We start from the raw sequence: 25,739 nt of genomic DNA, 5'->3' as shown, positions 1-25,739 counted from the left end.
AAATGCCTTTTGATAGTACGGAACCAACATTATTGTTGCTTTAACTAAAAGTTATAAAAAGTCTTGTTTCAAATTAAATTTGAAGAAGGACAATGATATTCCTCAGTACAGACAATTTTCATGGGTTTCAGTTATTTTTAAATGTGATTTATCATGTCTAAGTAAATAATGAATATTTCAAGTAAAGTCTACAATTCTAAGAATAATTACATGGTTTGTGTACTGGAGGTTTTAATGCTACTGTTGCTCTTAGCAAACATTTACAATGTATAAAGGCTTAACCTCAGACAATAAGTACAAGGACACTTTAAAAAGTTCTCACCGAAAGAAGAAGTAAAAATGTATTCCAAAGTGAGGTCTAAAAACTTTTTTAAGTGCCCTCATTGTAGGTTTGCCTTTTCCTCAGATTTATATCAGAGGATAAAGGATGTGTAAAATATTTGATAAATTGGATTGTACTGGTCAACAACAAACACTTGAATCTTCATGACATGTGAATGGCTATGTTTCTCTTTTGATACAATCAACTAATGTATTATAATTTCATGTTCGTGCTTTATTTTTGATTTTCCAGGATAACCTACTCTCTTTGTTATTTGTTGTTTTTTGGGTTTTTTTTATTAATTATTCACACAATAAGGAGTATGATACATTGTGGCAAGAAAAAACATATAGAGCCATGTTTATTGTTTTATGATAAGTAAGATGATGAAATAGCTGTGTTTCTGGTCATAATGTCATGATTGGTGACCTAAATATAAATTATAATTCGAGCCGTGTCATGACAAAACCAACATAATGGCTTTGCGACCAGCATAGATCCAGACCAGCCTGAGCCTCCGCGCAGTCTGATCAGGATCCATGCTATTCGCTATCAGTTTCTTTACTTGTTATAGGGTCTGTAAGCAAACACCATGGATCCTAATCAGACTGCGCGGATGCGCAGGCTGGTCTGGATCCATGCTGGTCGCAAACGCACTATGTTGGTTTTGTCTTGACGCGGCTCATTTGGTTTCATAATCAAAGGCTATACAGTCAATACTGAAACTAGTCCTTGTAAATTTGATATTATTATAACATTGTTTTAAAGTGATATGAATCATACCATTGTCATTGTGAAAGCATTGTAACTGTAATAAGATTAATTTAAATCATTTTAATGGTTCTTGTGATAGTCAATTAGTTGTTTCTGAGAGACAAAAAAACACAGCAATAACTTATAGGGACTCCACTAAGGTTTAAAAGCCTAAAAACATAACATTTGAATTTCTTACATAAATGAGCTGGGGCAGTTTAAACAGAAATATATGCAAAGATAGTTAAGAAATATTCTATGAAATAAATTGAACATCGTATGTTAATGATTTTCTTAGCCCGATTTGAGTGAAAAGCATTTAAACGCCTTTCAATTTGGGTCATTTTTTTACAATTTGAATAATTATTCAGGAAAAACAAAGTGCGTGAATGATCTGAAATTTTGCACAAAGATTAGTGGTCTAAACCTACATCAAATGGTACATTTATCTGGAAAAAATATTTTCAGTCCCTGATCATGTTAAAATACCTCAGTGGAGTGCCTTTAACATATAGATACATTTAAGGCAAATAAATAATATTTTCTCTCAAAGTTTATAATGTTGTAATGATGGATATGTGTATTACATGAAGAAAGCACTGAATGTGAACTAATTTGCTATATAGGTAGCAAAATGTGAACGAAGAATATATTGTTCTGATAATTATAATATTATTTGTATTTGCTTAGATAAGATGACCTCTTTATACACCAAATTAATATATTTTTTATCATCTCGCTTTTATTAAATACCTCCCACAAATTTAAACTATATATTCAACCATAACCATCAATGTTGCCCTGCATCACACTTGTGAATGATACAGAATTTCTTTCTGTTGGGTTGTAACTGGGAAAGTTGGTATACTGTTATATAATGAATAGGAGTTAATAATCTATGAAATTGTCAACATTATATTGATAAATAATTTTACCAGTATTCATCATAATCCTGAAGCAGAAGTTCCTACATATTGTTAGATAAGATGCCATTGGCTAATTATTTCAGTTCTATAATTTATCACCCTCTTACATCATGTAGAGGTATTCATTATCTTTTGTTTATAATAATTTGTCATGTTATTGAATTGCTTTTAGATTTATATGTCCATGGTTTGTTCACTTTGTATTAGATTGCAGTTATATATCTAACATCTTCATTGCTACACACTGTAATTTTTCTGTGCTTCTCTCAGGCTTCAGAAACAGGAGAAATTTTTTTAATCAATTTACCATTTATTGTTTATTTTCAGATTTTGACATTTTTCCGAGATGGTTCAGAAGTTAAGAAGGTACCCATGTATAGCAGTATGCAGGGAGGCAGTCCCTCCTTTAACATGCAAGTTAAAACTGTCTCAAGAAATAAGGTTCGTTTCAGAAAGACACTTAATAATTGTTAATGTGTATATATGGATTTTGATCTGCGTATTAGTAGTTTAACTCCTTTCACCCATTAAGTTCAGTAGTAAAATATTAAAATTGTGTAGTCAGCAGTATAAAGCCTGGTCAGATTTTATGGATGTGAAAGCTGGCCTGGCTCTATACTGGGAACACAAGTCTACCTATTGCAGCTAGTGTTCAACTCATCACAAATGTGTTCTTTATACAAAAGAAATCAATGTATTGGTTGTAAATGGTTAGTATGAGGAAATACAGTAATCACCACTTACTATGACATCGCTTAAAAGATGTTCGACATATAGCAATAGAAATTTGCGGTCATTATTCAGTGAAGCTGTTATACGAAGAAATCAAATTTTTGCGATATTTTTGATCCTCAGAAAACTTAGACATCACTTACAGTGATATATATCTTTCATTGTTCCATCTAGTGGTCCAGTAATTACAATATACAGCTTACTACATGTATGTAAATTAAACAACATGATATCTCACAATCATAGATATTGTGTATGACATTCAGGACATTTCATTGCACTTGAAAAGTTTAAAAATCTGACAACTTTGATACAAAAACGCATGCAATGGAAACTTGCTGACATTTTTCAGTAAATGGTGTTAATATATACCACAAGGAAACAACAGCTTGCCCCTGACAGGGTTTGAACCCACGAGGTCAGCAATCCTTAGATTACTAGTCTGATGTGTTAACCACTTGGCCACACTGCCACTGAGGGAAATGAGGGATTTAGCTTTATATTGTTTAACATATATTAATGATAGGTTTACAAAAACGTATGTGGCTGCCTTTTCGGATATTGCCATATGTTGGATAGAGCAATATAAATTTTGCGGTTTCCCGAATATTGTTGAAAGCAGAGTTTACTGTAGTTCTAATGCAGCCATATTCACATTCAAACAACATAAATAACAATAACATATGGAAACATACTATTATTTATAATGATTAAATTATGATCAGTGTAATATCACTGACTCTCTAGTTTTAAATAAACTTGGTGGGGGAAAAAATATATGTATAAATAAACCTGAAGAAATTGTTACTTACCCAGTAATGATTTATTCACCAGATTCAGGGGTTATGTATTTGCATGTACATGTATTATTTATTTTATAGAGTTCTAGATTCAAATGTTTTTCAAAATAGTTTGCTTTAGTGCATGAAACATTCTTATATCAGGCGATATCATTATTTTAAGGGGAAATTCCATAATATAGACATCATTAAATATACATACATGTAAATGAGAAATTCAGGATATATGTTTTACAATCATTGGTAAAAAGAAAATGTTTCAATAATTATTGTGTCACATGGTGAAAATAAATGACAAGTGATACAAATATGACTGTTTTAAGTTTATTTTCTATATAAGACCATGCCTAATGTTTACTTTATCCAATAGAATGCCGATGATACATGATTCATCAATTGATAATAAGCATGATATTGACACTGTGATTTAATATCATGATATAATAATTATGTTTTAGTGAAAAATTAATAAAAAACATGATGTTTTGAATAAAAAATGAATCAGATGCTATTTAAGGAATATGCATAATAGTATAGAGAAAATGAGTATTTCATGTTGCATTCAAATATATGTAGTCATTAAAAGTACCATGTGAACAAAAAAATATATCATAGAATTTAATTATTTAAGTATTGATACATTAATGCAACAGGGAGAGCTATCCTAATTTGTTGGTGATTTTAGTATCATAGTACAATGTAACATTCTACATTTTAGCTCATCTGAACCCTAAAATGTTCAGAGGAGGACTTTTGTGATCATCTTACTTTCATGTTATGTCAGCCAATGTGTGGTATACATCATACATCAGTATCAATAATTTCTGTAAATAAACTAAATATACACCTAGAAAGTGAAATCATTGATATCTTCTCTCAGAAAATAGAAATGGCAAGAGCTTAGATATTTGATATGTGGTATATGTATATTTTGTAGCCGTCTTCAAAAGTGACATTTATCATGTACCTAGTGTCAAATTTGGTCCCTTCAGTTCATGAGGGTCACTTAATAAAGTTTGCATTGATTCAATACACAAATTTTAAAATCTTTTTGTATGAAACAACATGATTTAGAGCTTACATATTCTGCTTGTATTATTGACAATTGAGCATCTACAATATGTAGATTTTTAGTAAACTTTGAATAATACGAAAAAACTTTCTTTATTAATACAGCGATCTTCTCGGCCCGGGTACATGCCAGAGACAGATATAAGTGTGACATTGGGTCAGGTACAGATAGAGCTTGATGTTACACTAGTAGATAGAATCAACACAATAATCACCCCTGAAAAAATAGTGACAGATTCTCCCTTAGCTGGAGCTTCGTTATATCATACTGTAGGGGTAAGTAAAATGTACAATATTTACTTAAATCCATACCTTTAAGTATGTATAATGCAATGAAAATATTGAATTAAATATCATTTTTAGGGGTAAGTAATGTCATTATCAACTCAATATTGTCTATAAGAGTCTTGACTTGTTAAACATATCATGCTGTTGAAGGAAGTTAAGATAGAATAAACTCTGTATCGATACCTGAAAAAATAATGTCAAAGTTGGCTGGGATATTATACTGGAGGGGTGAACAAGAATGAATTATCACTACGAATAATTTGATTTACCCATATACAATAATTATCATAGTAATAGTTTCTTTAATATTCAATATAGCTTCACATTATAAACTGGAAATGATCCAATATAAGAAGTTCATCAAGGTTTGTTAAAAGTTTATTTCACAAAACTTACTTTGTGTCCATATATTTATTGTGTTGAATATTTGTCAATTGGCAATTTTATTGTCTTTACTATTTCTTTATTTTAGACTGATTATAGTTTAACCCAGACTCTAGATGAAGGAAGTGCTACTGAGGATCAGAGGTTTATCATAGAGGTAACCAGCTCTCTTGCCAAGATCAACATAAGGTAAATACTTTAAAATCTGTACTGTTCTGTAGTCTACGTTTAATGAGGGTCCATCCACCCATTAAGGCACAAAATGCAGCTTTCCCTCTTGAGTACGGACCTGGGACATGTCACCAGTCATGCCCTTAACCTTTTTCCTTATATAAGCATGTTTCAACGGCTTTTCCCCCCCGCCCCCTTTTTTTGAGGCCTCAAACAGTGAAAAAACGTCCTATTTAGGCCCCAAACACTGTTTTTCGTTTGAGAAATGTTGTTAAAAAAAGTGACCACATTTTCAGCGCCGTCCCCCATTCAAATGTTACATCAGGGGGTTGCCAGAAGGGGGATGTGCCCCCTTCTGTTTGGGGGGTTTGAAGGGGGAAGGCAGTCCCCCTCATCGCCAAGAAAATTTTGGACGTGTGACAGGCTAAAAATGGCCTCAGGTCGATCTTAGGGTAACTAGTAACCAACGCTGAAAAGCCTTTTACTCTATCTCAATTCATTGAGAAGTTGCAGCTCTTTGAAATCAGTTTTGATGGAAAAAAACAATGCAAAATAGTGATTTTTGGCAATTTTAAGACGTCCCCCCATTGCCGTGGTAACAGGAAATTTACGATTGAGCATGCTGTTACAGAGGCTATGGTCTAGTCAACATTTGTGCCAAGTTTCATCAGTATTGAAGCATTTTTCAAAGTTTCATAGCAGTTTTAACTTGTTACAGGAGGCTTTTCAATGAAAACGCCATTTTTCGCAATATGCTCATGGGGGTAAAAGGTTAAAGGGTTAATTTTTATGCAAAAAGTGGCGATAATTTACCTCCATGAATGTTCCACTGATATTAGCCAAAGATAGGAATTCTCAATCAAGTAGGTCACTGTACAGCTGCAAATTAGAACAAAAATGTACAGTAACCTTAGACAGTAAGGCTTGTCTCTGCCTCCTCTGTAAGGCAACTCCTCAGCTTTAGTCAGGACATCACCGGCTAAGTAGTAGCTGAGTAGGTTGCAATAGAAGCTTAACTCCAAAGCGACAAAGGGGTAATTTGGTTTCCAGGACTTTCCTTTATTTAGAACAACATTGCTCCACCAGTTAAGATTGTTTTTGCAAGTTTTCTTTTTCAAAATTTGATGGATTTTTTTTAAGGGGTGAACTTTTGCACTGTACCAATTAAAATACATGTACTTCATGGAATAGGGTTGACTTCAACTTAAATGGGACTCAACTTAAATAAGTTGTTTTGATCTAAATGAGTTTTGATATATAAATTGCAAAAATGAATTGTAGAAGCAATGAAAAAAAAGAGCTATTTCTAAGACTGACATCTTTATTTTCAATTGATCAAGTACCACATAAAGTCTTGTCCTGTTCTATATTTCAGGTTTCCTATCCCAGATCTTCGTCAAGAACCTCATGTAGACAAGTCTTGGTATCAGCGTAACCTTAGAGATGATATTTTAGTTGTAGATCTAGAGACTGCTGTAGTAAGAACAGCTTTTGTTACCAGTCAACCCTTGGAGCAAGTTCAAATCTCAGCCTCAGATATCCATGGTAAATGTGAACATTAACTGATAATTAACTTAATCTTTTATGTTGTAATGATATACAAGGATTTATTAATGTTTACGTGCCTTGTAGTTTTAATAAGTTTATTCATGCTGTTAGATATCGTTCTATATGCCCCTTATGTGCCCCTTATTTCAAAACAAATTAAAGTTGAGCAAAGTGTTGATGAGTTTAAACTTAAATGTAAATTTAAGATTGCTTGTCTAAGTAATCTTATGTTTCTTATCCAAAATGACTTGCCTAAAACAAAGTCAGAATGGCAGCAAAGTGGTTAACACATCATACTTGTAATCTAAGATTGCAAGCTGGATTGGTTCAAATCTTGTCAGGGGCAAGCCGTATTGTGTCTGTGGGTAAGAAACTTTACACTCATTGCTAAGTACTGATTGGTTCCAGGAATAGATACAAGAGTGTTTCAGTATTCTTTTAGCTTCCTACACAAACTGTACATACATTTGTATTAAAAAATCTATTTTAGCCTAAACTAATTAACATTTCTGTATGGATGTGCTGCACCAGGAAATATTTATTGTTACCATGTTTGGTTTACTGTAGGTATAAATAAAATTGGTTCAGAACATGTTAATTTGTCATGAAAGGCAATAGAAATAGTTACATTTGTGGTTAACTAGTTTATTAACCTCTAAATTTGTGTTTATGATTAGATAAATAACATTATTATTGTACAATTGTACAATTATTGTTAAGTGTTATCTGTTGTAAACTGTTTTTACATAATTACAAAGGATACTGACTAATTTCCTATTATTATTGCAATAAGAACATTTGATGATATCAATGTATAACTATATATTACACACCTTATATAATACTAGTATATGATGAACTGTAGGTTATTACAAACAAACTGGTACAGATGAGTGTCAACATTTTGCTCATGTAAGTGGGGAAGGTGGAGAGGATGGGTTTAACAATCCTACAATCACTGTCAAGTTCTGTAACACTACAACATCAGTGCTAGAGGAGGAGATCTACATGGATGATACAATACCACTAGACTCCCTGAACGGAGCATGCCAGTTTGCCAGGAGTGAACCTTCCCCGTTCTCATCACGGCGTAACATGCATGACACCGATCAACAGGAGTCAATGGAAAAAACAGAACAGGTCCTATCATTAATTGATCTGACCATTTTGCTTTTTATTCTATTATAAAAGTCTTATTGTTTGTAAAATACATGCAATTTTGGTTTATTATAACACCTTGGATGTGAAAATAGTATCAACATAACTGTCAGATTTTGAATCTTTATTGTTTGAGTTACAGTTTGATAGAAGACCAAGCCATTGTGGTTCTATACATTGAGGCACATTGTGTTCTTACACCTGAGAGAAAGAAATAAAATTTGCCACATAATTTAGAATATGTGTGTCAACATGATACAAAATCCAGCAACGAATTTTGCTGATTGTTTTATTAAGGAATATAAGTTTTTAATTATATGTATATTATTGGAAATATAATGTTACATTTAATATTACTGTTATTATAGATGGTGCTACCAGCAGATAGGGATGAACTTAATGAGTTCATACAGAAGTCTGTCAACAACACAAAGATGGTTGTAGAAATAGTACTTCCAAACCTTGTTGCTTTCTTGCCAAACCAACAATTCTTTGAAATCCTCTACAACAGGTATCAGTGTTTATATAACACATTTGTTTACTCTCTACAATGTTTAGGAATATAGTCTGTACTACTTTTTTACGGAATAAAGTAAGAAGTGTCTGATATATGAGTAGTTCTCAGACAAAAGCAGTACCGATATTTTTCATACAAATGCTTGATATTTAAGTAATCGTTTGTATCTGATAAGTAAAGATATAAAATGGGTAAACTACTATATGAGACCCTTATTAGGGTTCTGCAATAATATTGCCAGTGGACAGATAAAAAGACAATGCGATGAAAGCTGATTTAAATACATGTACCAGATTTTGTCCTGTATATCCGAATTGTATCAATTGCTTTAATGAGTAAACTGTCTAATGAGTAAAATGTCATGCATACAAGCACATAATTGCATATAAATGTGTTGGGATACCAGTACCAGGCAATTATACCATTGTTAAGTGCAAACTGCATATTCTAAATGACATATTTATTAAACTCCAGAGGAATGGTTTCTTCAATGATTATAATGTGGAAAAGATGACTTATACATTGGCAATATAATAATGTTATATTTTGTGTAGAGGAATTACTTCTTTTCAAAATAATGAGTAATTTCTGTACCCCTCTTGCCATAGGAGGCTGCATGACAAAAAGTATTCTGTAAGAACATTTTGGGATTTCTCAAATTGTATGTGACAAACTAAATATTGATTAGTAACAATAAATTTAGGCGAGTGATTTTATTAAAAAAATAATTTAAGATAACTGGATTTTAGTAGAGGAACAATTTGCATCTCTCTTCAGGTTATTTTCAATTCTTGTGTTATCCAGTTACTTGTTTTAACAGTGTCACATCAGATTGTTATATTTAGTGTTTGTAAAATGACTAGAATTTTTATGTATTTTCAGGTTAAACAATGATATGTTGCTATGGGAACCAAGTGCTCCAGCCCCAGTAACAGTACAACGTGATCATTATATGATGACTAACACTGTAGATGTTAATGTTTATAGTCCACTGCATACAGGTGAACATTTCTCAATGGCAAAATCTGGTATACAAATAGGTAATACATTCTTATATTCTATTATGATTGCATGTCCAAGTTGTGGTTGAGAACATTGCCTGTAGCATTTTACAGATTTAACATTTCTCAACTCAAGGAGAGCGGTGGCCTAGTGGTTAAGGTGTCTGCCTCTCAACACAGGGATGATGAGTTCAAGCCCTTATTGGGTCACAACAATGTTTCTTCATATGATGCCTATACTGGTTGGTTCCAGGAAGCGAAATCAAAAGTGATTAATATAAGTTGGAAGAAGTTGTTTCCCACTCTAGCTTAAATACATTTACATGATCTGATATTGCTTAGATTCAGATTTTTCAAACACCTGCAGATACAGCCAATTCTTATTTTAAAAATGGTATGACTATATAAGTGGTGTAAGATGCACAATCTTTTTTAAACATTATTGTATACTAGTTGAATCATTTGATACTACATACCATGTTTTATATCTATGTTACTGTAGAGTAAGTATAAATATATATTATAGAATCTGACTCTGATGATGATGAGAGTATAAATCACTACAGTATACATGACAGTCGATATTCACGACGGAAACGTCCCCCAAGACAACAACAGAGTAAACTGTGCCTTAATCTAAACATTGGGAAAGGAAGATTGACAGCATTCACAGATAGCAAGGTAATATCACATATGTTGTTTCCTTTGTCTAAAATATAATTTGGGATTAGTAGTCAGTCACTTGCAGAGAAATTGGTTATCACTGGTTAGATTATCCGGGAAAGCATTTTAGCTACACCGACTGGGGCGTCCCTGGTCAAGTGGTTAAGGTTGTTGACTTCAGACCACCACTTGCCTCGCACAGCTGTGGGTTTGTATCCCTACAGGGACTTTGGATTTTTGTCATTTGAAGAAGCTGTCCAGCTACCTTATGGAATGTCGGTGGTTCTACTCAGGTGTCCATTCGTGCCTGAAATAATGCATGGAAAGGCACCTTAGGTCTTTCTCCACCAGTAAGGCTTGAAAGTCGCCATAAGATCTATTCTGTGTTGGTACATTATAAAACCCCAAAAAAGGCTGACTGCTGAGATATGACCAAAACATATGTTAAAAATAGGTATAATACCAAACAAACTAAAATATGATATATCTTATTATATGCACCTAACTTTTTATAGCTATAATAATATAATACCAGTTACTTTATCAATAAAACATGCTAGATAATGACAATAGTTGTAACCTCATGGTGCTGTGTGTATTGTTTGTATATTATCATTGATGTTTCAAGTTGATATTCACATCTGATATATGATACATATTACATTCACACTTGATATATAATATATATTACAGGATACAAATGGTTGTATACAGCAGGATTCACATGGTGAAGTGTTGGTACAGATATCAGATCTTCTCCTGTTTACTGTTTCTGCTCACAATGGTGATCCTAACATTCAGTTTGTCAATGTCCTTGTCAACAGAGCTGACCTCTATCATAGTGGTAGGATTTAAAACTTCTGTTGTATATCAGTTTTTATTGAATAAATGCCATGTGGAAAGAACATTTCAGTAAGGTTAGATTTTGCTGAAAAGCATTATGTCAGTTTCAGAATTATTTTTAAGCACAACCATTTTTTTCCATTTTTTAAAAAAGAACAAAAATAACTGTAAAATGACTCAGTGAAGTATCATACATTAAAGTAATAGATGATGTACTACCTCATGTTCATCTATTTCAGCTTGTGTATCAAACACAGAGATGCTGCCATTGATAGAGTGTGGTGAGTTAACCGCACCTGTACCTCCACATCTTCAACACAACCATGTCATCTACCGGTCCGAGCCTGGTGTACTTGTCAACACTAGAGAAGATATAGGAACCGGTACTGATTCACAAGATATGGTATCAGTGGCTCTTAAAATCAAACTAGACACTTTAACATCAAAGAAAGACTTAACAGCTGATGAAATTGTTAAGGTAAACAATTATATTTTTATATCATTAGTATGGCATATATTTATAGTTTTAAAAATAGGCTGTTATTCACAGAAAATCATTTTGAAGAAATTTCTTTTACATTCTGTTTATACCAGTTATATTAAACATATCATAGGTGGTTTCTAGAGGCCTCCTTGGTCAAGTGACTAAGGTCTCTTACTATAACTGATCTGCATCTCACTGTCGTAAATTCAAATCACACCAATGTCTGTGATTTCTTCCATTGAGGAAACACTCAAGCTAGCCTACATAATGTTAATGGTTTCACTGGGAAGTCAGAATATGACCTTTACAGTGTTGACCTGACTTCATCAAATAATTATTATTTGATTATTTCAGGAATTTCTGGTGTCCGTGGGTGTGAAAGGAGCAACAATGAGACATAAGATGTCTCCACCATACTGTAATGTTTTTGTTCAGGTATTTATGATATAACTCTTCTAAACACAATAATAACATACACAATTCACTGTAATAACGATGAACAGTGGAGTAATCATTACATTTGTGGTTCTCACTTACTTCAAGATTATGCAAATACTTAAATGGTGTGAGATTTTTATATCTGATTGGGAGACTGTTAGTTAAATACTGGCAGTGGTCTTTATGGTCAAGTGGGAAAGGTTTCCATATTTCCATTCATTATCCCATTACTGCTGTGTGTTTGGATCTCTATAGAGACTTAAGATTCTTTCATCTCTGGAAGCTATCCAGTTAGCTTACAGATTGATGGTAGTTCTACTCAGGTGTCTGCTTTGGTCTGAAATACTGCATGGAGTGAGATCTAAGAACCTTGTCCGCCAGTAAAGCTTGAAATTCCCATATGACTGACTTTAACAGCAACAGTGTTACTGAAAATATAGCAAAGAAAAGATAACTTTAAAGTTAGAAGTTAGTCAGTTACAATGGAAGTAAGCTGTTAGAGAAGAGTTCAATTCAATATAATTTGATATTTCATGTTTCCTTGAATCTGTTTTGAAAATAATGTTCATATAACCTGATTGAATGTTCAAATTTATTTTGGTATTTTGTGCTAAAAGAAAGTTTTATATTTATCTTCAGATGATGGATTTTCTGGATGTAAAAGATTATCCTATACTAGGATATGTAGATCCTAAAGTTCTTACAGAACTTCATGTGCATTTGTGGACATGTGCAATAGACTATAGGTAATATTTTATTTAAACTGTCTACATTTCTACACATTTGTCAATGAACTGTAATTATTAATAACATCTAATTGGATTTACTAAATTCCAGTGGATAACTTAATCTGATATATCCAAATAATGTGACTGGATTTGATTTGATATATGTACATGTATATACAATGATTATCATGTGATTTGATATGCCCAGTTTTACTTGAGAAGATATATACATTGACAATGATTGTCTCTTGATTTTATGTATCCCTGAATATCACTTGATATATACAGTAAATGTTATTTGATCTGACATATACAATAACACTTGATTTGATATTCATGTATACAGTAATTATTACTGGATTGTTATTTACAATGATCTGATATATACAGTGATGTTACATGATTTGATTTATCTAATGTCACAATGATTTTAATAAGGGCATCCGTGGCTGAGTGTTTAAAGATGTTTACTTCAAGCCACTTGCTCTTCACCGCTGAGGTTCAAATCCTGCCAGGGACTTTGGACTCTTTCGAAGCTAGCTTATTGAACATCAATGATTCTTATAAAGTGTCTTTTCATACAAGAAGTAATGCACGGAGGGGCACTTGAGGTCTTTCTTTACTGGTAAAGCTTAAAAAACTCATCATATGACTTTTATATATGACGTGTTGGTACAATGTCAAACCCAACCAACCAATAATTGCATGTGACAACATTCCTGAAATATCAAATACAGTAGTCTTGTATGTAAATTAAAATTTTGTATCATTGTTGAATTACACTTATTGCAGATATTTGTATTAAAATATTATAACAAACAATACATATTTGTTTCAGACCTAGTTTTCTTCCCATACGATCTGTGATATTAGCTGATTCATTTTCCATATCCAGTAACATTGTTACTGAGTCTTCCATTTCATTGTTAAGGTAATTATTGCTTAATGTAAACATAAATTATGCTTAAATTATATGTATATAAATTAAAAAATGTAATGTTTTATTCTTCATAAATGTTTTTGTAAATGTGAACATACATAAAAACTAGAGTTAAAAGCTGTGACATGTAAACTACACATTAATAAACTGTATAATAAACTTAACTTGCAAGTACAAATAGCTGGTAGTTTTGTTTATGTTATTTTGAAGGTGACAGAAAATTAAGAATGTACATTTGCATTTTACAATATCTTTTATATCCATCCTGATTAAATCAATCTTGTGGGGATTGTAACAATTTTAAATTTCATGTTAAATAAATTACTATGACATACTAAAAAAAAATAAAAAAAAAAAAAAAAAAAATTCATGTTCACAAATTTATTCTTAAATTGATAATGAATTTACATCTATTGTGTATATAATCTCAAACATATTATTCATACATAATTCATCACTTTAGTGCAGTAACAGGTTAAGTCCTTCTAAATTTAATAGGAGTTAACCAGTTATTGCAATAGGGTGACAATATGAGTTATTTTATTGTGATATTATGTAGTAATGCACTAAAAGTACAAAAAATTGATGTTCTGTATTGAATTGCAGGTTTGTGTTGGATGATGGGGCCTTGTATATATCAAAGAAAATTAAAAGTCAAAGAACAAATTTGAGGAAAGGTATATACATGTATTATATTCATGTGTAATAAAACCTAGATTGAAGAGGAAAATTGATAAAAGTTTTTTATGATAATTATAAGTTGCTTATAGATACATCCTGTGTCTGTGCATGTGAATGACCATACTTATTTTGTTGATATTTACATATTCTAGTATTTGCAAAAGAAATATACAACAGTAATACATATCAGTCCATAGTCTGTATAATAAGATTTCAATAGGAGTTGAAGGTTCCTTTCTCTTCTCATAAATTTAATAATGCTGAATCTTTCTATTAGTTATGTTACTCTATATACATGTATTAATTTCCTTCACCCTGAGATTTTGTATGAGGAGTGTTGGTTTAAGGTTCAATTTAGATGCTTGCAATGTGTATAAGATAAAGCATACAGATGAAGATATTGCCAAGATGCCTGATAGAACCCTAGGATAGTGCACGGACAAGTGCCTGGTTATTTATTTATTAACCAACATTTTCTACTTCATTATAGATTATGTATGTGTGGCAGACATAGGGAGACTGGAACTCTTGTTACGTTCAAACACAAGCAATGACCCAGTATGTACATGTATCTTCTTCACTTCTAGCTCCTCTTAACTTGTATATTATTACTAGTATAATGAACTAAAGTTACCATGTACTTCTTGCATATATATTACATTATTTTAAATTCAAGTAATTTAACAATTCCATAATATTAGAAAATAATGCAACAATATTAGATTACTTTTGTTTAACAAAATACTGATTCAAATATTTTATCAATCCTATAAACAGTTCCAAGTATTGATGAAGTAGAAATTAGAATAAAATAGGAAAGATATAACATGTTTTATTTTGCAGCATTATCCAAAAACTGACTTACGAGTATCATCAAATCTTGTAAACATTAGAACATGTGCAGATTCTTGTCTGGCGTTGATAGAACTCATTAAATATGTTGCTAATGATGGTGACCTACATCCTCCAGTCCAACCTGGTACAGACACCCGCAGAGACACAGAATTAGATAATAGTACTAATGTAAGTATAGTCAAACTTGTGTTAAACACCACCTCCGAATAAAGACCATCCTGTAAATAAAGGCCACTCTTTAACAACACTTGACTTAATAAACAGAACAAAGTAACCCCCAAACAAAAACCACTTTTCTATAAAAACCATGTCCTGTATCTTTTTTAATTGGCCTTGTTTACAGGTTTGACTGTAAAATCAATTCGTGTTTTATTATTTAAAGGGTCAGTCTCTTCTTATAAAGTATTTAGGACAAGAAAGTAGCAGTTGGTTATCAAACTTTCAAAGCTTAAAGAATTGAAACTTTGCTAGAACTTTAATGAAGGTTTTGGTAATCTCTTAAGATGAAATATGTTAAGTTCTATGTAGTGTGTGGAAAAGTGTGATGTATAAATGTAGAATAATAAAAAAGTAATTAAGATGATTTAAAGCAAAAACAAAAGAATAATAATATCAATAATTAAAAACAAGATTATTTGGGGTTTTTTTCAGATCATGTTTTTATCTGGTTTATTTAAATGCAGCATTTGCAGAAAAATTTCAGAAAATGCTGTCTTTTAGTTGAAATGTGTAAATTGTCACTGATGTTGGTTATTGAACACTACATAGTGACTAATATATATTATTATAGAGATCTAGAGATTATATATGTTATTATAGACAGAAGATGATGAAGATGAAGGTGATACTGAGGATACATCTCTAACACAATCCAGCATGGATCATGTACATAATCTGATGTCAGAGGCCATGATAGAGTCCTCACCTAACAGTACTCAATCATCTAAGGAAGGTAAGAACATTGATATTTATGTTACTAGGGGCGTCCGTGGCCGAGTGGTTAAGGTCGTTGACTTCAAACCACTTGCCCCTCACCGCTGTGGGTTCGAAATCCGACAGGGACTTTGGATTCTTTCATGTGAGGAAGCTATCCAGCTAGCTTACGGAACAACGGTGGTTCTACTCAGGTGCCCGTTTGTGCCTGAAAAAATGCATGGAGGGGCACCTGAGGTCTTCCTACACCAGTAAAGCTGGAACGTCGCCAAATGACCTATACTATGTCGGTGTGACGTAAAAAAAAAAAAAATTATGTTACTTCATTTGTGTAATAATCTTGTATTGCTCGGAACAGTCCATTCACCATTGTAAGATAATTTTAATATTTCATTTTTAAACTGAAAATACTAGCTATTAGTTATGGTGATTTGTATGCTGTTATTGCTATAAACTGATGACACAGGCATGTATATTATCACCAGCAATCAAAATTAGTTAACCATTGTTTGTTCACAATTCACATTGTACACTTTCTATAATGTTATGTGCTTTTTATTTGCATGAGGTAATATTGCTTCAGATAATGGTTTAGTTTAAAGAATGCAGCTTGAAATAACTTTGTCTACTTGTACATTAATTTCTTTAAAAAAGCTTTCATTACATATTTGTTCGGTTACTCTAATTCTCTTTTCATATAAAACAACAGATCTTTACCTCTATATGTCTTCACTATTAACTAAAGTTCAGATATGATAATACTAATGGCAGTTTCTAACAGTTAAAGGCACATCATGTTTACATATTTATATTTCAGCATCTCCTGATATCTCCAGCACAGATATTAAACAGACGGAAGTTTTCTTTGTTGCTAATAGTGACCCTAGTGCTCCAGGTTCACTCACACTCCGTGATCCCATCGTTATAACTCAAAATATAGATGCCTCTGTTACAAGCAGTACAATGTCTGCTGGTTTAACTGGGTCATACAGTGATGATGAGGAGGATAGTGATGATTTCTGTATGATTGATGATACAGCCTGGGCCACAAGTGTAAGTAATCATCTATAACAATACAGTCTGGGCCAAAAGTGTAAGTAATCATCTATGTTAATACAGCCTGGGCCGCAAATGTTAGTAATCATCTATACCAATACAGCCAGGGCCAAAAGTGTAAGTAATCATCTATGACAATACAGCCTGGGCCAAAAGTGTAAGTAATCATCTATGACAATACAGCCTGGGCCAAAAGTGTAAGTAATCATCTATGACAATACAGTCTGGGTCAAAAGTGTAAGTAATCATCTATGACAATACAGCCTGGGCCAAAAGTGTAAGTAATCATCTATGACAATACAGCCTGGGCCAAAAGTGTAAGTAATCATCTATAACAATACAGTCTGGGTCAAAAGTGTAAGTAATCATCTATAACAATACAGTCTGGGTCAAAAGTGTAAGTAATCATCTATGACAATACAGCCTGGGCCAAAAGTGTTAGTAATCATCTATGACAATACAGCCTGGGCCAAAAGTGTAAGTAATCATCTATAACAATACAGTCTGGGTCAAAAGTGTAAGTAATCATCTATAACAATACAGTCTGTGTCAAAAGTGTAAGTTATCATCTATAACAATACAGTCTGGGTCAAAAGTGTAAGTAATCATCTATGACAATACAGCCTGGGCCAAAAGTGTTAGTATCATCTATGACAATACAGCCTGGGCCAAAAGTGTAAGTAATCATCTATAACAATACAGTCTGGGTCAAAAGTGTAAGTAATCATCTATGACAATACAGCCTGGGCCAAAAGTGTAAGTAATCATCTATGACAATACAGCCTGGGCCAAAAGTGTAAGTAATCATCTATAACAATACAGTCTGGGTCAAAAGTGTAAGTAATCATCTATGACAATACAGTCTGTGTCAAAAGTGTAAGTAATCATCTATGACAATACAGCCTGGGCCAAAAGTGTAAGTAATCATCTATAACAATACAGTCTGGGTCAAAAGTGTAAGTAATCATCTATGACAATACAGCCTGGGCCAAAAGTGTTAGTATCATCTATGACAATACAGCCTGGGCCAAAAGTGTAAGTAATCATCTATGATTATACAGCCTGGGTGAAAAGTGTAAGTATCATCTATGACAATACAGCCTGGGCCAAAAGTGTAAGTAATCATCTATGACAATACAGCCTGGGCCAAAAGTGTTAGTATCATCTATGACAATACAACCTGGGCCAAAAGTGTAAGTAATCATCTTTGACAATACAGCCTTGGCCAAAAGTGTAAGTATTCATCCCTGACAATATTGCAGAGAATATTGATGTTTAGATGTAGTTGATGAAAAGCTATCTTCATAATTGTTGAAGTTCTTAACTATAATATTTTACTGAACTATTCCCCTTAGTCTATTTAGAATTTTCTGTATATGGTTGTTTATTTTCCAGACTAATGATGGAGAGCCTTCAATCAGAGTACTAGTAAATGCTCCTGTAGAAATCAAAGATAACTATTTCTCAAAACCTTTTGGTCGGACAGACCTGTTGAAAGCACCAGAGAACTTCCCGCAGGCTGTGTGTAGGTACGCACTGAAGGAGTTGACCCTTGTCTGGTATATATATGGTGGTTCAGACCTCATTGATGTGGATAAAGTAACATCAGATAGGGCAGATATAAATTACAGGTAACAACATAACTATGATACAATTCTTACTGCTGTAGTTTATCTTAAAAGTAGAAAAAAAATACATCTGCATGTATAAATTAAGCTATAAATGTGAAATGTTTTAGGTGATTTACATTTCTTTTCACTCAAAAATGGTCGAGTGCTTATTTGTAAGTTAAATGGGTAAAGAGATAGAAAGAAGTGAATAGTTTTATCAAGATATAAATAAACAGATACCAGTTTTTCTATCAATGGTTATATTGTTCTTTACTTTTGATTATTCTAAATCAGAGGTAGATGAAGAAATAGGACACAGCAACACTTATGCAGTTTAAGGTAATACATTATCTACCAGTTTTGGTTCTACTACAAACCTTCGGTAGGCTCATCATTTGATATATATAATATGTATATTTTTGTATGTATGTTTTTGTATGTATGTATAGGGAAGGTATGAGTGTATCATTCCACAAAGGTTCACCAGGAGATAGATGGTCAGGTCATGCTGGTGGTAGGGAGGTTTCACTTATACCAAGGGAAACATTACTGAATAAAGGGGGACCAGGTAGAAACCATTGTCAGTGCATGGAGCTGCAATTATCTAAAGTATGTTTGTATAATTTTTGTCATGATGTATTTTAGATGCTTATATTTTGAAATCTGAGCACAGAGTGCATTTAAATGTACACTTATTCATCATAATAACATTAATGAATAGAACTGACATTTTCCTGTGTAATTCTTGAAAGAATATTCCTTAGATTTGAAGACTCTGGAGTATTATTAGAATTTAATTCTAGTGGAATTTAATTCTAGAGTATGTAGTGACTGACCTTAATTCCAAATAATCAAGATTTTATTATAACAGTTATCAAATTCATTTAATTACTTAAGTTTTGTTGAAAGGTATGCCTAAAAAGAGTGTGACAACTTAAAAAAAGTTTAATGAATGTTAAAGAAGTTCACATATGTACATGTATCATATGATATAACACAGGTACGTTTCCAACACGAGGAGTATCCACACAACACGACACAGGCCTCAAGACAAGTGCTGCTGATAAGTGATATAGAAATTAGGGATCGTATAAAGTCATCTAAAATGAACAAATTTCTCTACCAGTACTCATCTGATGATATGCCCAGACAGACATATGCTAACATGGTATGTAACAAAACTAACATGTTTTATTTGTTATCAACCTTTTTGCTGCCAGGCTGTTACTACTGGTTGGTTTGGCAAGTAGGACTGATATACCGGTACTTGTCTTGAAAGCAGTGAGATGGTTTATTTCCATTAGTATTTGCGAGGTTGCAAAACATTTGTCAAAACTATTGTAACTTAAACTTTAAATTGATACTGCTGGAAAAATATTTATTCTATACTGATACATGCTATTAAACCTCCAATGTTTGATTGATATTTTCTCTTTTGACATACCTAAAACCACAAATGATTTATAGCACAGTACTGTTACTTACTGTTACTTACTGGACTAAATGTGTAGATCTTATTATCATCAAATTTAGATACAATATAAATAAAACTTCCTGTCAAACATGTGCAAAATTTTATTACAACAAAACAAAACAAAAACAACACTAAAGAAATGTCAAAATCTTTACCCACATGACTTTCTGTAGTGTAAAGTAAATTTCTGTGTATGCTATGTATATAAAATGTCATATATTTTAAATTTGAAGGTTCAGATAAAGGCAATACATAGCAGACCTGATAAAACAGTACCAGAAGAAGAATGTGCCCTCAAAGTTTCATTACAACCAATCAGACTTAATGTAGATCAGGTAAACAACTCACTTATCAATATATGTACTTAAATTTAATTTTAGAAGTGCCTAGTATCAAGTAACTGCATATTTGTGGCCTCGTTTGGGGTAAAAGCTGTTAGAATAAATGAATGTTTTCAAATGTAGGAGGTTAGTATATTTTGTCCTGCCAAGTAATAAAAAAAAATTGTTGCATTACAAGGGTGATAAATCATTTGAAATTATATCATAAGCTTCAGCCCAGTTGTGGTAAAGTTACTAGTAAATCTCATTTTAAGCTACAATGTGAACTATCCAGTACTGATGTATCATGATCGAAAGTGAACCTGGACAAAGAGTGTCAGGAGGGGGAACACCTTAACCATTAGACTGTCTTACCCCTTAGATTTATTAAAAAAAAAAAGAAATGATAACACAAAAGTATGTAAAGTTTGTTTTACTCTTATAGGATACAGTATTTTTCCTGAAGTCTTTCTTCACGGAGCTGGCAGGTGGTGAGGATGAGATCTCTACAACCACAGAATCAAAACCAGCCCCACCCCATCATAGTAACACTGCCCCACCCCCACCAGTAATGACAGTCAATAAAGATGATCAGAAAGATGCTAGTCCAGAACCACAGGATCTTCTCATGCAGTTTAATGAACTTACCAGTGATCTACAGGTAAATGATATCATTATGTATCCAAATAAGGTACACTTTGTAACAATCTATAGTACATGTTAAGAAGCTCATAAAATGTATTTTCACATGTAATAAATCAACTTTTCTCCTCGCTTGCTACTAAAAATCACTATGTATAATGTAAGGGAGGTAATGAATGACAATGCTGTTCTTATAGCATGAAATTTAGCAAATATACCCAAAAGAATAAATTGTGAAAATATGGTGTTATCATATTAATTTTGTTTCATGCTCAATGACATTATGATCCATGATAGTAAAAAAATGTAGTGAACTAATTATAGAACTGTTAGTCTTTTAGTTAGAATAATCTGTAAATTGTAATAAATATGTTTCCCGGCATTATGCAGGCGAGTTTTAAGAGCAGTTTAGGAACCAGCTCTATCAGTGATGACATAAGGCTAGGATCCATGAAGAGTAGTGCATCAAGTGTGGCAACCATTACATCAGAAACTGCCAGATCATCTCAACCTGTATTCTTCAAGTAGGAAATGTTTTAAATACTAATATATACTGTAGCTTACATTGTAATAACTTTTCAATAAAAAAATCCATTTTCCTTATAGATAGTACAGCCTATTATAAAAAGAAGTTCAAGGTTTGTAAACAAGAGAAGAAGTCTTACATATGCAAGTTAATTTTGATAATTGTTAATCATGCAAATATATGTTTAGTAATGGATCTTACAGATAAATTACAATAAGTGATGTATTTTTATTGCAGATCATTTGTATTTTCACCAGATGTCCCCATTAGGTTAGATTACCATGGAAAGTTTGATAGAGAGCATGTAAGTAAAATTGTTATATAAAACTTTGTTAAGGTTTGTATTTATACCTAGACTTTGTTTCTTTATGATATATATACTTCTGGTGTGTATAGAAGAATATTTGAATTAACTTATTGAAAATAAGATTATTACTTGTTCAAAGTAATATGCAGTTTTGTTCATTTCAGGCGGCTTGTCTGATTTATCTTTGCCACTTTGTGTATATGTGTAAATGCATGCTAGAATGTCCATGTCATTCCATGTCGCCATATTGACATGTTTCATGAGGGGTGTCGGAGGCCGAGTGGTGAAGGTTGTTGACTTCAAACCATCTGCCCCTTGCCGCTGTGGGTTGCAGAATGTCGGTGGTTCTTCTCAGATGCCGGTTTGCTCATGAAATGATGCACATAAGGGACCCAAGGTCTTCCTCCACCAGTAAAAGCCGGAAAGTCGTCATATGACTTATACTGTGTTGGTGTGATGTAAACCAAAAAAAAAGTTTCATGTGTTTAATGTAATCATTAAGTGTTTTAATTGGGAGAACTAGCTATATGCCACTGTATGTAATCATTAGGGGTTTCAGTGGGATCTGGAGATGTAATCATTATGTATATTATATAAAGAGCTAAAGCTGTCTAGAAACACTAGCTGTATTCTTGCATCTCAGACAGGATTATCTTCCGTTTACACCGGTGCTAGAAAACTCTGTCTTACACCCCCATGTAAGACAAGTCCCGTGCATAAAATGACGTCATTGACGCGCGCCTTTTATAAATGAATCGCGTTCTTAGGATAACGTCATTTTTCCGTTATGAATAAAGTTGTAATTTCATACCCTACTATAAGAAAAAAGTGCGTAATGAGAATATCAGTTTGCATAATTTCTGTTCCGAAAATAATTGACATGTAATATGCAAGAAAAAGAATCAAACACTGGCTGTTGGTACAGACGGGAATATCTAGCTCTCGGGTAACTGTTAAGTGGAAACTCCGCAGAGCCTCGTTACCGCTGTAAACAGTTACCCTCGAGCTAGATATTCCGGTCTGTACCGGTAGCCGGTGTAAGATTCTTATATGCCTTACATGTATATGTAGTTATTTTGTGTATTATCTAGAAACACTAAATACATGTATATACCTTAACAAGTATATGTACATGCACTTATTTTATGCATTATGTAGGGAGCGCTAGCTGGACTAGGAGGTCTTGTGTCATTGAACAGATCTGAACTGAGGCTGAAAAGTCTGACTTACAAACAAGGGTTTGTATTAATACATTTCATTACATGTACGAGGGTTGATCAATATATTCATGGACACTATTAATAACTTAATAATTAATCAAGATATTATAAAGATTTTTTGCTATTTAGGAGAAGAATTTAATACTATTCAAATATATTGTGATTTTTTAAAAACAAATCTCATTTTGTTTATTATATGTATCGCCATAGCAACCCTATACCATACGAACGCCGCTGCTCAAAAAAAAGTTATATTTACCATTTTGAAATACTTAAAAATTGTCCTTATTTTGGCGTGCTTCTTTAAAATATGAAAATGACGGCAACGTTCTTTCATATCGTTTAAAGAATATTTAAAAAAAAACAAGCGTCGCTACTATTTCGAGATGTTAATGGAGACAGGGGTGGGTCACCAGTGAGGAGCATGACGTTGTTGGAGCAGAGGGCAGTAATTAAATTCTGTGTAAATCTTGGTATGACGCCAAAGCAAACTAAAGAAAACATGGAAATTGTATCTGGAACAAAAAAAGTGTCTTATTCGTTAGTTTATAAGTGACACATACACTTCTGTGAGGGTAGAGAAGAACTTCAGGATGATAAGAGATACGGCAGACCAATTAAAACTTGTTGCGATGTGAACGTTATGCGAGTGAAATTGAAGGCAGAAATAAAGGGGCACAAGTTAACCCGGTTCCATGATTTGCAGTCCATAGCATTGTCTGTGTTGCGTTCATTTGATACTTCATTGTAAAAGAACATTTTCAGTCGATGGGTACACAGGCATGAACGATGTGTAGAAGTTGGTGCTGCATTTTTTGAGAAGATGTAATGCCGACGTCACGACGTAACGTAAGTTGCAAATGAGCTGCGGCGATCAGCTTTACATGTATTTCTGAAAACTGTCATTTCGGATAAAATATATGGATTATTTATCTGAAACTTACACATCAAATTGATAAATAATTGGATAAATGTCAAATATAATTATATTAACTTTCCTTCCCCAAGAAAACAATTAATGGAGTGTGTCCACGAATTTATTGATCAACCCTCGTACTAGCAACCATTTTGACTGTTTCAAATTACTGCCAGGAAATTATTTCAGAAAAGCACTCATATAGATATCCCAGTGTTCTACATTCTTAATCAGATTTAGAGTTCTTGTTAGGACAGTCTGACAGATATAATTTTTATGCCCCCACAGAGTGGGAGCATATAGCGTTGCACTTGTCCGTCCGAGTGTCCGTCCGTCCGTCCATCCGTCCGTACGTCTGTCCGTACGTCCCGAAATCTTGTGAACGCAACTCCTCTTAAACCTGATGGCAGATTTTGCTTAAACTTCCAGGGATGAACAACCTTAATGTGTAGATGGTAGTAAAGGAAGGAATTTTTGCTGCGACCAAATTTAACAGAATTATGGCCCTTTGTTGATTTTTTCACTATATACTATGTAGAAATTTTGTGAATGCATCTCCTCTTAAACCGGATGGCAGATTTTGCTTAAACTTCCAGGGATGAACAACCTTAATGTGTAGATGGTAGTAAAGGGAGGAATTTTTGCTGCGACCAAATTTAACAGAATTATGGCCCTTTGTTGATTTTTTCACTATATACTATGTAGAAATTTTGTGAACGCAACTCCTTTTAAACCAGATGGCAGATTTTGCTTAAACTTCCAGGGATGAACAACCTTAATGTGTAGATGGTAGTAAAGGAAGGAATTTTTGCTGCGACCAAATTTAACAGAATTATGGCCCTTTGTTGATTTTTTCACTATATACTATGTAGAAATTTTGTGAACGCAACTCCTCTTAAACCGGATGGCAGATTTTGCTTAAACTTCCGGGGATGAACAACCTTAATGTGTAGATGGTAGTAAAGGGAGGAATTTTTGCTGCGACCAAATTTAACAGAATTATGGCCCTTTGTTGATTTTTTTCACTATATACTATGTAGAAATTTTGTGAACGCAACTCCTTTTAAACCGGATGGCAGATTTTGCTTAAACTTCCAGGGATGAACAACCTTAATGTGTAGTTGGTAGTAAAGGAAGGAATTTTTGCTGCGACCAAATTTAACAGAATTATGGCCCTTTGTTGATTTTTAGTTTTCAACTTGTGGCACATGTAGTCCAAAAAATATTTGACCTAGAGTCAAAAGATGGACAGAACAGTGGCGTGTGGGGGCATCAGTGTCCTTTGGACACATTTCTAGTTCTTCCAGAATTGAAATAACTCCTGCAAACACAGGTAAGATCTAGATCGGAGGAACAATTGTTAGGTAACTGCATGCTAGTACATGCCTGAAATTCTGTACTTAGCCCAAATTATTTTTATGCCCCCACAATG

The 25,739-nt window shown here is 33.1% G+C and overlaps 1 protein-coding gene across 1 annotated transcript in view; it reads left to right on the top strand.

The window, feature by feature from the left end:
• Nucleotides 1-25,739, top strand: part of LOC132735048 (autophagy-related protein 2 homolog B-like) — a 97,813-nt gene that overhangs the window by 66,944 nt on the left and 5,130 nt on the right. Inside the window, exons 13-38 of the mRNA XM_060721944.1 lie at nt 2,329-2,442; nt 4,710-4,880; nt 5,365-5,465; nt 6,823-6,992; nt 7,861-8,135; nt 8,522-8,664; nt 9,553-9,710; nt 10,198-10,352; nt 11,028-11,178; nt 11,417-11,655; nt 12,016-12,096; nt 12,739-12,845; nt 13,666-13,758; nt 14,374-14,444; nt 14,939-15,006; nt 15,292-15,471; nt 16,123-16,255; nt 17,054-17,289; nt 18,688-18,923; nt 19,352-19,511; nt 19,903-20,070; nt 20,610-20,711; nt 21,142-21,357; nt 21,729-21,862; nt 22,102-22,168; nt 23,330-23,409. Coding sequence (XP_060577927.1) covers nt 2,329-2,442; nt 4,710-4,880; nt 5,365-5,465; nt 6,823-6,992; nt 7,861-8,135; nt 8,522-8,664; nt 9,553-9,710; nt 10,198-10,352; nt 11,028-11,178; nt 11,417-11,655; nt 12,016-12,096; nt 12,739-12,845; nt 13,666-13,758; nt 14,374-14,444; nt 14,939-15,006; nt 15,292-15,471; nt 16,123-16,255; nt 17,054-17,289; nt 18,688-18,923; nt 19,352-19,511; nt 19,903-20,070; nt 20,610-20,711; nt 21,142-21,357; nt 21,729-21,862; nt 22,102-22,168; nt 23,330-23,409 — 3,809 coding nt within the window. The remainder of the gene's footprint in view (nt 1-2,328; nt 2,443-4,709; nt 4,881-5,364; nt 5,466-6,822; nt 6,993-7,860; nt 8,136-8,521; nt 8,665-9,552; nt 9,711-10,197; nt 10,353-11,027; nt 11,179-11,416; nt 11,656-12,015; nt 12,097-12,738; nt 12,846-13,665; nt 13,759-14,373; nt 14,445-14,938; nt 15,007-15,291; nt 15,472-16,122; nt 16,256-17,053; nt 17,290-18,687; nt 18,924-19,351; nt 19,512-19,902; nt 20,071-20,609; nt 20,712-21,141; nt 21,358-21,728; nt 21,863-22,101; nt 22,169-23,329; nt 23,410-25,739) is intronic.

The sequence above is a fragment of the Ruditapes philippinarum genome, unplaced genomic scaffold (genome assembly GCF_026571515.1).
Source record: "Ruditapes philippinarum isolate M1 unplaced genomic scaffold, ASM2657151v2 ctg16_1_1_1_1, whole genome shotgun sequence".
NCBI lineage: Eukaryota > Metazoa > Mollusca > Bivalvia > Venerida > Veneridae > Ruditapes > Ruditapes philippinarum.
This window is presented reverse-complemented; position numbering and strand designations above follow the sequence as displayed.